Here is a 15404-nt window from a genome sequence, read left to right on the forward strand (position 1 = left end):
CCCTGGGCTGTTCAGGCTCTATTCAGCTCCTGCCCGGCCACCGTAGGCTGCAGCGGGTGGCGGCGGAAGCAAAGCGCCATCTTGGAGCGCGGTCAGAAGCGCGTAAAACCAAGCAACAGGCGACCAGCAGCCAAGACGCCCGCCTCTCACAGGCGCTCAGTGCAGTCCCGAGTCCCTGAATATAAGCCTGAACATTTTGCGTTTGTTAAAGAAGAAAATATGGAAAAAAATACATTGGTCTTTCTCTATCTTATTATAGCTACCATGCGTTTGAAGGAATACTCAAACGTTTATGTCCAAATGATTAAACGAAGACCGTATTTATAAGTAATTCCCGTAGGTGCGAGTGGCATACGCGGCGGAACCGACCTGAGTTCCACTTGGTAGGAGGGCCACACGGTGACGTCACACGCGGAAGCGCGGCTCTCGGCACGCAGTTGCTATGGGCGCCCCTAGTGACGTCACACGCGGAAGCGCGGCTCTCGGCACGCAGTTGCTATGGGCGCCCCTAGTGACGTCACAGGCGGAAGCGCGGCTCGCAGTTGCTATGGGCGTCCCCGGTGACGTCACACGCGGAAGTAGGAGCAGAAGCAGAAGCTACTGAAGAAGCGGAGCCATGGGGGGCTCGGCCAGCCTGCTGTCCAAGGAGCTGCTTTCCGAGTACCAGGTACAGAGGCGCGGCGCTGCTGCCGACACCTGCAGACCACCCCCTCTTCTCCTGGCACGCGATGAGACAGAAAGTTAGGGGCCGCATTACTTGCTTGGGGCCCTCTACTGCTCGCGAGGGGCCGCATCACTTGCTTGGGGCCCGCTACTGCTCGCGAGGGGCCGCATCACTTGCTTGGGGCCCGCTACTGCTCGCGAGGGGCCGCATCACTTGCTTGGGGCCCTCTACTGCTCGCGAGGGGCCGCATCACTTGCTTGGGGCCCGCTACTGCTCGCGAGGGGCCGCATCACTTGCTTGGGGCCCTCTACTGCTCGCGAGGGGCCGCATCACTTGCTTGGGGCCCGCTACTGCTCGCGAGGGGCCGCATCACTTGCTTGGGGCCCTCTACTGCTCGCGAGGGGCCGCATCACTTGCTTGGGGCCCGCTACTGCTCGCGAGGGGCCGCATCACTTGCTTGGGGCCCGCTACTGCTCGCGAGGGGCCGCATCACTTGCTTGGGGCCCTCTACTGCTCGCGAGGGGCCGCATCACTTGCTTGGGGCCCGCTACTGCTCGCGAGGGGCCGCATCACTTGCTTGGGGCCCTCTACTGCTCGCGAGGGGCCGCATCACTTGCTTGGGGCCCGCTACTGCTCGCGAGGGGCCGCATCACTTGCTTGGGGCCCTCTACTGCTCGCGAGGGGACACGTTACTTGCTTGGGGCCCTCTACTGCTCGCGAGGGGCCGCATCACTTGCTTGGGGCCCTCTACTGCTCGCGAGGGGCCGCATCACTTGCTTGGGGCCCGCTACTGCTCGCGAGGGGCCGCATCACTTGCTTGGGGCCCGCTACTGCTCGCGAGGGGCCGCATCACTTGCTTGGGGCCCGCTACTGCTCGCGAGGGGACACATCACTTGCTTGGGGCCCTCTACTGCTCGCGAGGGGCCGCATCACTTGCTTGGGGCCCTCTACTGCTCGCGAGGGGACACATCACTTGCTTGGGGCCCTCTACTGCTCGCGAGGGGCCGCATCACTTGCTTGGGGCCCGCTACTGCTCGCGAGGGGCCGCATCACTTGCTTGGGGCCCTCTACTGCTCGCGAGGGGCCGCATCACTTGCTTGGGGCCCTCTACTGCTCGCGAGGGGACACATCACTTGCTTGGGGCCCTCTACTGCTCGCGAGGGGCCGCATCACTTGCTTGGGGCCCTCTACTGCTCGCGAGGGGCCGCATCACTTGCTTGGGGCCCTCTACTGCTCGCGAGGGGCCGCATCACTTGCTTGGGGCCCTCTACTGCTCGCGAGGGGCCACATTACTTGCTTGGGGCCCTCTACTGTTCTCCCCCAAGAAGTGTTTGGAGGGACTGGTGCCAAATCGGCAGTAACAGCAAACTATGCCGCTTAGAGGCCCATCATGCCATTGCCATGATTACAGCTTAAAAAGCTGTATTGAATAAAAATTATTAAACATAAAAACAAGTTTTATTGAAAACCTTCGTAATTATTAGTAAAATATGTAGCTAAAGACCCCCTGACAGTTCCATTTAGCCCAAATATTTTCTAGAGCTTGGGCTGTTTCGCAACAGATCCTGGCTGCCCCTCCCCCATTGCTGCTACAATCTTTGGCACGTGATATGGCATTTACAACGCGCCTGTACACAAGTGTTTCAAGGCATGAAAAGGCAGGTAGGGGGACAAAGGGAAGACAGACAACGATCCTACTAGGCCAGGTATCATTGAGATCATGCAAGGGAAGGGGAAAAGTGCGCAGGGGAAAGGGACAGTCCAGTACATGGGATTGACAGTAAAATAAATAAAAGCAATAAGTAAAAAGTGTGGCCAGCTGGTGGCAAGGCTAAGAGCAGACATCAGGTGTCAGGTACTGGTAGGGTACTGTCGGGATACAGAAAACACTCTCCAAGTGAAGGGGTTGCCAGGGAGGCAGTGCAGACGTGCAACTGGCAGGGGAGGGGACCAGGACCAGAGATCAGAGAGTAGCCAGGTGACCAGTGCAGATTCACTTTCAGCCAGGAGTTTAGCAGGGGAGAGGAGGAGAGAAAGCAGAAGCAAAGAGGAAGGTTTTGAGGTGCTTCCGGAAGTGGAGATGGTTCGCCTCAAGTTGTAGGGAGGCTGTTCCAGAGGAAGGCCACAGCCGAAGAGAGGGATTACCACCAACTTGTTGCTTGGAGAAGTGATTGAGCCTGATGGAGTTGGAGGTGGATGAGCGAAGAGCTCGAGAAGGAAGATATTTAGGAAGATCATTGAGGTACTCTCAAGCTGTTTAATGCATTCAAGTTAATCTATCAATTTAACACACACCTTCTCAGAAGAACATACTAGTGACAGCAGTTGAACCATATTGTAGTTCATGTAGGATAAGTTGCCTTCTCCCCCTTCCTTTACACCTCTACTCTCTTAACTTCTCATCTCCCTCCGCACCTCTTTTCAGTAGTAACATTACTGTCAGAATTTCCTGGCCCCCTGCGGGTGGCGCTTTCCATATTCAGTCTTCGGGCCTTTAAGTTCTCGTCTCTTGGAGAGCTCTGTTCCCCCCCCCCCCCATCTTCTCTGTGATGATCTTGCTGGGGGCCCAAGCGCCAGCTGGTATCTCTTCCCCTCCAGTTCATACATAAGTGCAAAAGGGTATCCCATCTGTATCGCACCCCTTTCTCCTGGAGCCACCTCGTGAGAGGGCTGCATTTCTTGCACTTTGAGAGGTCTGTGCCGAGTGGTCCTGGAAGATAGCTACTTTAGAGTTCTCATAGTCAATGGCCCCCATTTGCCTTGCTTTCTCCAGGATGTTGCTGTGTCTCAATAGTAGTGTAGCTTCGCCAGTACCGAGCGGGGTCCCTTGGCACACCCTCCTGCTCGATCTAGCACTACTGGTTTTCTTTCCTTAGTTCCTAGGACCATCCCGATTGTTTCTTGGATTTTCCTTTCCAGGCCGGCCGTTGATTCCCCCTCCTTTTCTTTCAGTCCTAAAAAGCAAAGGTTATTGCGTCCCTGTCACAAGCCTCTCCCCTTCTCACCTGTTTTTATTGTTTGCTTGCAACCTTCTGTTGCGTCTTCTTTCTCACGGTCCGGGATTTGTATAAACCCGTGTGCTGGTCCTTGGGTTCCAGCGTGATGTTCATAATCCAACTGCAGGATATGTTCAGATGACCAGGACAAAGACCAGGAAGAAATGATGCTCGCACTCGGAGGCATGGAACGCTGTGACCCGAGCACAAGTGAAAATCCAGGAAGATTGGATGTAAGGCAGAGGAAAGAGCGGAAGGAAGGGGAATTCGAGGAACCAGGAACCAAGAATCAGAAGAAAGCTCAGAGCGAACTCCGACAAAACACGTCCAACTACAGCAAGTGGTAGCGTTGAGATGCGCGGGGGCGTGTCTGTTTTGTAGAGCGTGGAGTGCAGAGACTGGCAAGCAGCGTTCCGTATCAAGCGGCCTTGTTGGAATGATTACTGTATTCAATCCCCTATGGGTCAGGGACCACGAAGTCCAGAAGGGATGCAGACGACGGTTCATGGCAGTCCCTGCCTCTATTTTTGATGTCGTCCACTTTGAGCCCTAGGCCCACTTCCCTCCTCTCGATGTCTCGGAGTCGGACCTCCGGTGATTCCAGCACTGCTGAGGAGGTTTGGTCTGCTTCCACACGCTCAAGCCGTTCCTCCAGCATAACCACTTTTGCGGACAGGTCCGCCACCTTCGTCCCAATGTCTGTGCGCATTCCACGGATTTCCTCCAGTATCATTTGGATGTCACTTTTTATGGTGCAAATCTGTGGAACATGGGTGGGATCCACCATCTGCCTTCAGCGCTGCCGTGTCTTCCCTGTCTGGGTATTGGAACTGCAAGAGTGCCGTTTTCCAGCTCATTCACTTGGCCAGGTTCTGTTGTTGTGGTGTCCTTTGCTACCTCCTCTCAGAGCCTCCCTTTCGCTTTCCTGCCTCCTGGATGGTTCACAGTCCACTCTGGCCTGTGGGGGGCTCTTGACCTTCCGATTAAATGTCTGCGCTTTCTTCCGTGGGTGTGGTTCGGGGTCTTTTTTTTTTTATTCTGGCCCCCTGGTTCTGTTCCCTGGGCCCTATGCACTTCTCCCGATCAGTTTCTCTCTGCGACTCCGGTGTAGGGCTGCATCTCTCCTCTGGACCTTGCATGCTGCTCGTTGTTTGCCCCTGGGGCACCCTTGTATCAGGGTGCTGGTCTCCTTTCTGCGATCTGTGTCACACCAGGGAACTGTTTCTCTGCCCCCCCCACCCTCGGGGGCCCTCCCAGGCCTGCACCTTCCCCCACTGAATTGGGCTATCGCCGGTTGAGCAGCAGTCCTCTGCGTCCCACCCCTATTCTCATTGGGATTGTGTTGCCCTGTACCTCTCAATCCCCAGGCCCTGCCTCCTGGCCTGCAGGGAAATGGCTGTTCAGTCACTGTATCATGTTTATGTGCCCAGGCGTGTGGATGGTTGTTCGCCTCTAGCTCCTCCTCTCCTTCGCCCCTTCACTCTTTGGGCTTCCCTGTTGCCAACCGACTGCTCTGCCTTTCGTGATTTCACCCAGTGGGCCTCCCGGGTTCCTTTTATGTTTTGTGTCCCTCACGGGAGTGCCAACCCCCACCTCCACCTCCTCTTCTGCCACCGGGCCCTGCTGGGGTCTCACTGGTGCGTCCTAGGCCCCGCTCTTTGCTGCTAGTTTTCTTCCGCTTTGCGCATGCTGTCTGGTGGGCGGGCCGCGCTGCAAGGGTGCTACACCCGTGGGCTGTGGCAATCTCTTCCTCAGCCCGACGCCGCAGCTACCGTTCCGCTGCACGGGGACCCCTGCGATGCGGTTCCCAGGACTCCAACTCTGCCACTACTCCTCCATTGATTAGGCTGGGGCTGGGGGCTGGAGAGTTATGTTCAGACATCCATCTTGCCTGCGCCCCCTGGTGGCCCCCCTTTACGAGTGTTTTAAAGGGGTTTTGGAACACATACTAATATTGGATGCACTACACTTGCTGATATCTGTTCCGAATGTACATTGAAACATGTTGGCTTTTTCAGCCCCAGATAGTGTGCAGGGGGAACTTTTCTTGTTCGTATTTGTACAACCCATGTGCCAGGACTGGGGTTTCTCTCCCACACCGTGAACTCTAGTTATTTCAATTCTGATAGTTACCCAAAAGCTTTTCTCCTAAACATCACTATAAAGTTGTGCGTTGTGCAATAGATCCTGTGCTACCACATCATTGCTGGTCCTATCTTCGTTTGTGAAGATCAACTTGTTGTCATTGCAATAAAGCTGATGACCGTGTTGCTGATAGTTTGATACGTCTCCTTAATTGTTAGTTGATGTGTCTTCTACAGGCTGTGTATAATTTCTATAAGCTCACCGGCGCATTGATCACTCCAGCTCTTACTGTAGCTTCTGAAATCCTCATACGCATCCCACCCTTCACGTTCTGTCTACTTCATTAAAAACATCATTCACTGGCATGGGACCACCTGGCAGGGAGATACCAGTGGTATTCTAACAGAAAATCCAACATACCAGTCTTAGTCACAACCCACCCCGTTACTTAATAGCAATATTGTCATCGGTAGGCTAGAGGCTAAACTAGAAGGTGCTTCAAATACAGTCAAACCATTACCTAAGTCATGGGACCTTCAGCTTTCAGTAACTCTTTGGACCCCTTACACATGCTTAATCATCCAAATCTGTAACAAAAGGGGCGATGGCTGAAGGTTTAGAATTCATCTTAACCTCTGGCATTGCTCTGGGGAACTCTTCAGATCATCGTTCTTTGCTTGCCAATGCATTACAAAAGGGGAAAGACCATACACAATCAGGGTTGTTCCCACCCGGAACTGCTAGGTCGCACCCCTTCTGCATGAGACCAGAAGCAGCGGCAGACATGTTTTGGCCTCCCTGGGTGTCATTCGTTATTATTATATTTATTGATGAGGACCTAATTCGAGCAGCAACGGAGCGCTTTACAGAGGTATACGGAGTGCTTTTCAGTGGTAACAACCGAACCAATATGCAGCGAGGGGTAGGATACAGAGGGGTACAGCTGTACCAGGTGGCACGAGGGGTGACTCGTCCGAGGTGGGGCCTTGGTGTTGAGGACGAGCCTACCCTTGAAGAGGGGCGTCTTGAGTTCTTTTCTTAATTGTGGGGGTGAGTCTGATGCCGGCTGGGAGGAGGTTTCATCGTCTTGTGAGGAGCAGCTTGGGTCTCTAGGCCCAGCAGGCAAAGGACCCATGTCTGGGTGACTTTAGCAAAACGAAATGGCTGGGGCCGAGCCTGATTTGCATCCATTGTCTCACATTTTTGGAATGGCCTGGCAGGTGAAGAACGATGGTCTGGAGGGTTGCCCAGATCAATACCTGAGGTTAAGATTAATTCTAAACCTTCCAGCCATCATCCATTTTTGTTTTACAAAGTTATACAAAACACAGAAATCCAAGTTTTTGTGAACCAGCCTGTAACATATCTAGGGGTTGCTTCTTCGGGCTGTGTGGGATTGGACATTTGTATAATTTAAGGCAGTTTGTTCCATTATCTTGTTTCTGTTTTTAAACTTGTCTCAAAGGCCACAAGAAAGCTATCCACCAAAAAAGGCTGTAGGTGCGCCGGAGGTGGGCAGCTGGATTCATTCTCCCGCCCCCAACCCACAAACTCCTACTTACTGGAATTTGGGGGAAAGGTATTTGACTTGCTAGGCATCTTCTTATACGTTTTCTCGAGATGAAACTGGCATATGTTGGTTCCATGTGGTAGTCTGTAGGGAACTCTTAGTGAATCTTTTCCATTGAATACCTTGCCATTACACGTCTATTCAATGTCCGTTTCACTTGTTCTTCTATAGCCTCAAAGCAGAATTTGTGCTACTTCACCATAATTGCATTTTCTGCTTGTTTTCAGGAGCTGACATTCCTTACCAAGCAAGAGATTCTGCTGTAAGTTATTGTTTTCTCTTATTTTTATTTGTTATAGATCTTATTTTATGTATCGTAAGTCTCGCTCTGACGCAGCCTAGGTTTAGCTCCAAGGAGAAGTGAAGCGCTTTATGTCGAGCATTTATTAGAGAAGAAGGTTCTCAAACGTGCAGTGCTGGAGGCTTTACCTGCAGGCTGTGCATGATGGAGATTTCACTGGAGCAGATGCTTGGCCCATCTTTCTCTTTTGCTGATCCAAATTCCTTTGCAACAAGTTTTTAAAAAATGTTTTATTATAATTTGTAAAAATGCAGAGGCATGGGACTCGTCAGTATTTTATTTTACTAGAATTTGTGTTCAGCGCTGGCCCTACCCAGATGGTCCCGGAGTTTGTTTAAAGGTTAAAACGGTGGGAGGTGAAACAAAAGTTCAAACCTGTTTTCAGAATTGGATAGAAGGATTGGGATAGAAAGATTAGGATGGACCAGTGGTGGCAGGGGATGTGGAGAGATTGGGCCATTTGTGGGGAGACGGGTATGCTTTGAGGCCCTTTCTGAAAGTGGTGCTGGAACGTGCAGTGCGGCTGTGCAGAGGTAGGGTGTAACATGCCCAGTGGGTAAATGCTTGTTTTTGTGTGCATCTGAGATTGCAGAGTGGGATGTGTAGGAGATGCAGGCATGCTTGTCTGGTGTTTGTGTGGGTGATGGGTTTGAGTTGGTGGTGACGGTAAAATGGGGTTTTGTGGTGGATAGCTTTGGAACCAATGCAGAGTCCTTTGAAAGCAATGCTTTACGGGAACAGGGAGCCAGTGGAGCTGGGGTGATGTGGGAAGATGAGTATGGCTGCTGGATCTTGTATGTCTTGCATGGGGGTAAAGGCTGCAGGGGAATCCAGTGAGAACAGCATTGTTGTATACCAGCTTGGAGAGAACCTGCACTTGGACTGTAGTGTGCAAGTCATCATGGTTGCGGGGGGATTGGGAAGGATGTGTCTGGTCTTTCATAGGAGGTATAGTTGTAGATTGCATGTTTTGGTGATATCGGCTATGTGGTGTGTGAAGGAAAGGTGGAAGTCGATGGTAAAGCCAAGGGATTGGACAGGTGTGGAGATGGATATGTGTGCTTGCCCTTGGTGAGTTCATTGATCTACGGGGTGAGTTTGGGTGTATTCAGCTTGGAAGAGTTGAGCATGAGTAATTGTGTGGCCATTCTTGTGGTGGGATGAGGTTTGGGTGACTATTTGTGTCTCATCTGCATATTGGAGGAAATTCACATTGTTTGCTAAGGATCTGTTGAAGGGATTCAACATCTAGTATTGAAGAGGAGTGCCGAGAGGGAGGAGCCTTCCGGTACGCCGTACTTGACTGATGTAGGGGGCATGGAGACATTTGTCCTGTCGGTATGGAAGGAGGCGAAGCAGTCCAGGGCAGTGCCAGAAGGCTAGGATGTCTAGTAAAATGGTGTGATCAAAGACTGTATAGAGGTTGAGGAGTAAGAGTAGTGCTGTGTGTCCTCTGCTGGGGATGTTGTGGAGGTCATCAAGGATGCGAAGATTAGCGGTCTCTAGGATGTGAATTGTAGCTGTCTCACTGCTGTGTCCAGGTCGAAAGCCAGATTGGAAGGGGTTGATTGTGGTGATGTATTGCTGCAGTTGGGCTGTGACGAAGCGTTGCGTGATTCTGGCGAGGTAAGGTAGGATAGTGATGGGTTGGTCATTTTCGGGGAGTGTGCGGTTGGAGGGGTGAGATGTGTCCAGTTCTGAGAGTATAGGGTATAGTCCCATGTGAGAGATGGGACCTGATGATATTCAGACAGTCGGGAGTGAGGGTGGTGATGCAATTGGATGCAGCTTGAGGTGGGTATGCAGCATCCAGTAAGTGCGCAGGTTTTGTTTTGATAGTAAGGGTGATATGGGTGTGTCGATGGGGTGGAAGGTATCGCATTTGTTGGAATGCTTGGGAGCGGGAGTAGGGGAGCCGAGGGGAAGGCTTGTCTGTGTATTTTGGAGTTCAAGTAGTCTATGAGCAAAAGGGTAGGTAGCAGGGGAAGAAATAAACCATAGAAATGACGACAAAAAAACAGCGGTCCTACTAGGCCTTGTGGCATTCGGAAAGTGCAAGTTCATAGAGGGATCAGGGGGTGAGCGGGGGTGGGGGGAGGTTGTGCTAGAGGATATCCCCAGGGGGACGTGATGGAGGGTCCCCCAGGGGATGGGGGGGTGGACATTGTGGATGGTGATTTGGAGAGGTATTTGGTAATGTTGAATAGGTTTTGTGCGATTGGAGGCGGACTAGAGATCTTGGAGGTAATGGGTGGCTTTGGCATTGTGTATGGTTGTTTTGTATTTGTTGCGGCAGTATTTGAGTGGTGTCTTGGTGGCGGGCATGGGTTATTTTGCTAGGCTCTCTATAGGCGTCTGGCTTTCTGCTTGATAAAGAGGAGTGAGTTGTTGAACCATGATTATGGTTGTGGCTGCAGGGATTTTGTGATTTGAGCACAGAATGTTTAAGTGCATGTTTGATGGTGTAACTGTTGGGGAGAATGGAGCGATGTGTGTCTAGGGAGAAGAGGGATGGTATGAGTTGTGCTAAGGCTGTGTCTGTAATGTGTTTGGTTTCTCTGGCTGAGGGACAAGGAAGATGTGTGGCAGGTAGGGGGAATCTTGTGCGGTAGAGTGAGTGTGAAGGGGATAGCAAAGCGTTTCTGATCACAACGCCCAGAGTCGATTTTCCGGAGGCCTGACTTTTTGCTTGAAATCAAAATCTCCAGGCTGTTGCCAGCTGTATTTGTGGGGTAGATGAGTTGAGTGGCGTGAGGATACTGTTTAGTATGTGGTTGCTCTCTGGGTGGAAACTACCAGGGTTGCACAGCACGACTATGTGTGCATGGACAAGTCTGCTTCTGGGCGTGGGGGAATGAATGAGGTTCTTGGTGAGATGTACGTTTTCTCGGATTGCATGTAGAGGAACAGCAGCGTGTGATATGTGTGTTTGTCCATATGAGGAATTGGTTTTGTCACTCAGTGGCATGCTGGATACTTGCATGGTTAATCTTCATGTCCGGAGTGGGTGGGGAGTAACTGGGCATGGGCAGTGGTGGGTGTTATGGTATCCTACTTAAGGGAAAAGTAACTTAAAAAGGATGGGACCTTTGCTCCCTTTTTTGATGGTAAAGGGGAGCTAACCCATAGATCCATGCATTGCATAGAATGTTTAGCATGTGCACACACATTTTACTTCTATTTTTACATATGTATTCACATGTGTAATGAAAAATCAGGGTGATGGGGTGATTGCCGATATTCCATGGTTTTCGATCCAGCACCAAAGCTGTGAATAGGAAGTTATTCCTTTGGATCCAAGACAGCCACTTGGCCACTAGACCACAACTCCTCAATAACCTTTCACATGTATTCTTTAAAACCTGTGATAGTGTTTGCATTTACTAGTCTCCCTCCCTCCACCCTTTGTCAGATATGCATTGTCCAGTGTTTGGTAGGGCTTATTTTGGTAGCCCTGTGGTCTTTTTACTGGCTTTTTGTGTTCTGGTCTATTTTTGTTAACCGCAAGGCTTTTTCGAAAGCCTCGCTGAAGACTGCAAGATCTTTCTGTGCTGCCTTGGTAGCCCATTTGGCTACCATAGCGGAGGTTCCTGTGCAGCTTCCCTGAGGGAGTCCAGGTTCCACCTCAACCCTTAACCTGCCTTTCCTTGTTCCGCGCAAATGATGTCCCGAGTTGCATATACATACAAAGCCGTTCAATGTTTTTCCTTTTTGCTTTTCAACGTCTTTCTCATAATTCTTGCTTTTCCTGTGCCTTCTATAAAGTCACATAGTTTACTTGAGATTCGCTTAATGTCTTCTTGGTGGGGTCTTAAAGTGCTGCTTGCTGTACATGCAGCAAACTGACGGGTATCGTGACACAGGACATTTGCCCAATACCATGCATTGTATTTTCACTTGTAGATGTTTAGAGCTTTATAGAGCTGCTTACGAACAAAGCTGCCATGTGTTCTTGGCCCTAATCTTAGCCTCTAACGTACTGATTGCCTCCTCATTATTGCTTCTTCTGAGAGATTCTGGATATTGGTTGTTATGTTACTTTGCATTTATATAGCACCTTAAATACCATTGGTATGGTCTGAAGGCGCTGGTAGGTTGAACGCCCTTGGGAACCGAAGTTCAGATCAGTAGAGAGAGTACAGAGTCAAAGGTGCGTGTGAGCACCGGGTGTGTGCAGCTGGTGCGGTAATCGTGTAATAGCTGCTTCTTTGCGATAGGTGTGGTGGTTGAGAGATCAGCGGTATGTGTTCGTTCTGGCAGGATTTATCCAGACCGAATGTGGGTGTGTTAGGCCTGAGAAGAACGCCTGGCTGGGGGGGTGTAGCCAGCAGTGTTTACTTAGAATGATGTGGAGTGTGCGGCAGATGTTGGTATGAGAACTATTATCCCTAATCCTAGCCTCTAATGTACTGATTGCCCCCTCATTATTGCTTCTTCTGAGATATTCTGGGTATAAGTCCTTATCCCTAATCCTAGCCTCTAATGTGCTGATTGCCTCCTCATTATTACTGATTGCCTTTCTCATTATTGCTTCTTCTGAAATGTCTGTATATTCGTTTTCTCCGCTAATTTATTTTGAATCCTAAAACACTCAGTCATATAATTCTTGAATGTAAGCATCAGAAACAAATTCTCCAAAAATAGCGGTGCTTCATTGTCCCTACTCGGTGGTCGGTCAAACTCTCGGAAAAAAAATCTCGACTAACAAGTCGAATTTCTCTTTTTTAAAAATTATATATTTATTTTGGGGTCCGGGATTAAAAAAAATGGTTACATTTTTTTTAAAAAGGGGGGTTTGTGGGGAACCCCCCATTTCGAATAAAAAAACGTCATAAAAAAGCGACTTTTTTTCCGGCCTTTTTTTCGAGATTATTTTTCAAGATTTATTTTTTCGGTCTTATGACCATAAACCTCCCCACTCATATCTGCACCCTCAGTAGCCTGATAGAATCAAATTTTCTGGGTAAGGGCGATCAATAGCCATGCAGTCAGCAGTGGAGTGATGAGACGATTTCCCTCATCCCTTTGTTAATATTGGTCACATATTGTTGGTTCTGACCAGTGAGCTGAACTCTCATCCTGCGATGCTGCCACTTGCTAAAGACCCATCGTTCAGGACAAAAGGTCAGCACTTTGTCAAACTCCATTTTAGGTGATGTACTTTCTTTCTTGGTGCTGATTGCTAATACGCAGGCTTATTTTTTTTAATCGCATTGCAGTCCCTCGTCATATTTATTAAATGTTGCCATCCTTTTTATTCAGCCTACCTTTTTCAGGGGGGGGCCTTTTCCACCGTATTTGCTAAGATTTCAGTGAAGTTTGTATTGTGTCCTGGCTGAGGTGTGAGATTGGACGTCAGGGCAGTTCTTGTTGGATGTCGGTGCTGGTTTGGCTTCCCTCATGTTCTGAGTAACTGTCCCCATCTTGAGGAGCGAGTTGAGCACTTTGGATGAAGAGGCTCCAGTGCATTTTCTATAGAAAGAAGCTCTGTGTGCATTTAGGGTTTTACCACAAGGCTGTGTCGTAATTGCTGCCTACACCTCTTTTTCCAATATGTTTTTTTATTTGCGATCACCCCACTTCAAGGCTACTTCGTTGAATCAGTAAATTGGCACCACTTCCTGTAGAAGTTCAGAATGCCTTTTTTTGTTGTTGATTTTCGTTTTATTTGTATTTTTTGACTCGTTTTTAAATTTTTTTTTTTTTTATATATACAACAATGATTTCTTGCAGTCCACGGGACTGAAACTCAATTGTATGTCTGCTTGTGCAGTCCTGCTCACCGATTACTATTTTATTTGTGTTATTTCTCACTCACTTTGTTCTCCCTGCGGTCCTCTTTTCTGGTCTGCACTTGGTATTATGAACGTCCTGCGCCGTGGTCCCATCTTCTGGTCTGCACTTGGTGTTAGAGGGCCTTGCAGGCTATTGATTGATTTGTGCTGGTCTGTATCACCATGGAGTTCCACAGTATGATTGGAAGATCAGCTTTCAGGTGTTGGGTGCTATTTTACTGGTGCACCGTCTTGCCCACGCCACCTTTGCAGCACAGGTCTTTACCACAACGACATTGCATGTGGTCTTTCCCATGATGCGATGGCAGTGTAGGCAAGCGGGCCCTTCTATGTCCACGTCGGTGAGGTGGGCTGGGAGAGGGTGTTGGTAGGGGGTGCTCGGTGGCGAGGAAGAGCCAGGAGCATAAGCAGCATGGCACACCAGGATGGGGGCGATGGGTATTCTAATACTACATTGCAGAGCATTTCATTTTGCTGCAATTTAGATGGGGGTGGGGGGGTGGTTAGGTTACAGTATTAAGGTGGGGGATGTGGAGACGAGGGTTCGGGGGTGGTCTCGCCTACATGGGTTTGCAGTGAAATGTGAACTATTCTCGAAGAAATCACAAAGATCCTGGATGATGCAGACTCCCCAGCCCCCCATAGAAACTGGCTGGGTGGGGCAGGCGGCAAGGGAAAGTGCTTTGTGGCATTTGCTTTGTGGCAAAGACCTGCGCAGCAACTGTCAACGGCGCAAACACATGGAACTGTACATGGTTGTGTGTACAATGCCCAGGTTCTTAAATTCAGTAAGATTTGTAATGAATAAAATGAATTCAGTTCGTTTCATCAGAAGGCTGGCGAGATGTGGTGTAGGCCTCTTATCGGGCTGCTCAGTTTTCCAGCCTCTCGTTTCTGGGGTACCAGGATCTACGTCGGTCGCACAATCCGGTTGAGTTGGAACAAAGATGACCATTTACCCGTGTCTGATATGGACCCATCAGGCGAGCGAGTGCCTTCCTCAGTCGGAAAAAATCTGAATGCTGCCTTGGTTTCCATGTTGACCTGATAATCCCGCGACTGCCGTTTTGATCCCCTCAAGGCCAGGTGGTGGACATGGGCAAGAGATTGTGGAGGGTGGGGGGTGGGGCTCACCACAATAATCGGGTTCTGGGGGATACAGCTTTAGATTGAATGCAGTATTTCCCGTAGGCCAAATTATTGGATTCAGAAGTTTTGTTTTGGCCCAAACTTGCACCAAAAAGTGCCTGTCTGTAGTTTAGGACTTCCAGGACGAGTTTAGTGAATCATCCCAACTCTGTGGGACTCCATGGCCTAGAGTACATGAATCTAAAGAGATCAGGGGCCTGGTTATGCGCTGAGATCTCTGAGGATGGGTGTGGGGGGCGGGGTGGGGGGTTATTTCAGCCACTTCTGCGCAGAATCTTTTTTACGATTGCTTCTTTTATTGGTGAATCAATCGTTTTTGAGTGTGTTAAATGTTCCTGGGATGTCTAATAGGATTAATACCCCATCTCCCTGTATTATCTGAGGCTATGATTAGGGCCGATTCAGTGCCCCTTGCCTCCTCAAATCCTCCCTTAAGTGGGTCTATGTCGTTGTGAGGCAAAGCGTTTGGGCACATATTCATAGGAGTTTACATGGGTGGTCGGTCTGTGTCTTCTGATAGCTGGGCATGTGGGGCGGCAAGCTTGACTCTTGTGGTGCCTCTGATTACAGCAGCTTGCCGAGCCTGTGATCGTCTTTGTCTTTTCTTATTTTTTTCTTTTGGAGCTTTTGTACTGAGTTTTGTTTCTTTGTGAATATTTGCCTGTTTTTAAAGGATAATAGTGGCTAATACTCTGCCTCTCTGAAGGGCTGGACAACATTTGTAAAGAAAGCCCTTACCTCATCCTGTTGGCTTTGTCCTAGGTGAGTAGCCACCTACACATTATAAAATATACCAAGTCAATGCGGGGGTAAGTAGCAGACTCCAGTATTTACTAATCGTTAT

The 15404-nt window shown here is 49.6% G+C and overlaps 1 protein-coding gene across 1 annotated transcript in view; it reads left to right on the forward strand.

The window, feature by feature from the left end:
* The first annotated feature begins 522 nt into the window (after positions 1 to 522).
* The window catches only part of CIB1 (calcium and integrin binding 1), a 73978-nt gene continuing 59096 nt past the window's right edge, over positions 523 to 15404 (forward strand). Inside the window, exons 1-2 of the mRNA XM_069625214.1 lie at positions 523 to 667; positions 7543 to 7577. Coding sequence (XP_069481315.1) covers positions 617 to 667; positions 7543 to 7577 — 86 coding nt within the window. The 5' untranslated portion in view covers positions 523 to 616. The remainder of the gene's footprint in view (positions 668 to 7542; positions 7578 to 15404) is intronic.

Source organism: Ambystoma mexicanum, chromosome 11, assembly GCF_040938575.1.
Source record: "Ambystoma mexicanum isolate Mex_15411 chromosome 11, UKY_AmexF1_1, whole genome shotgun sequence".
Lineage (NCBI taxonomy): Eukaryota > Metazoa > Chordata > Amphibia > Caudata > Ambystomatidae > Ambystoma > Ambystoma mexicanum.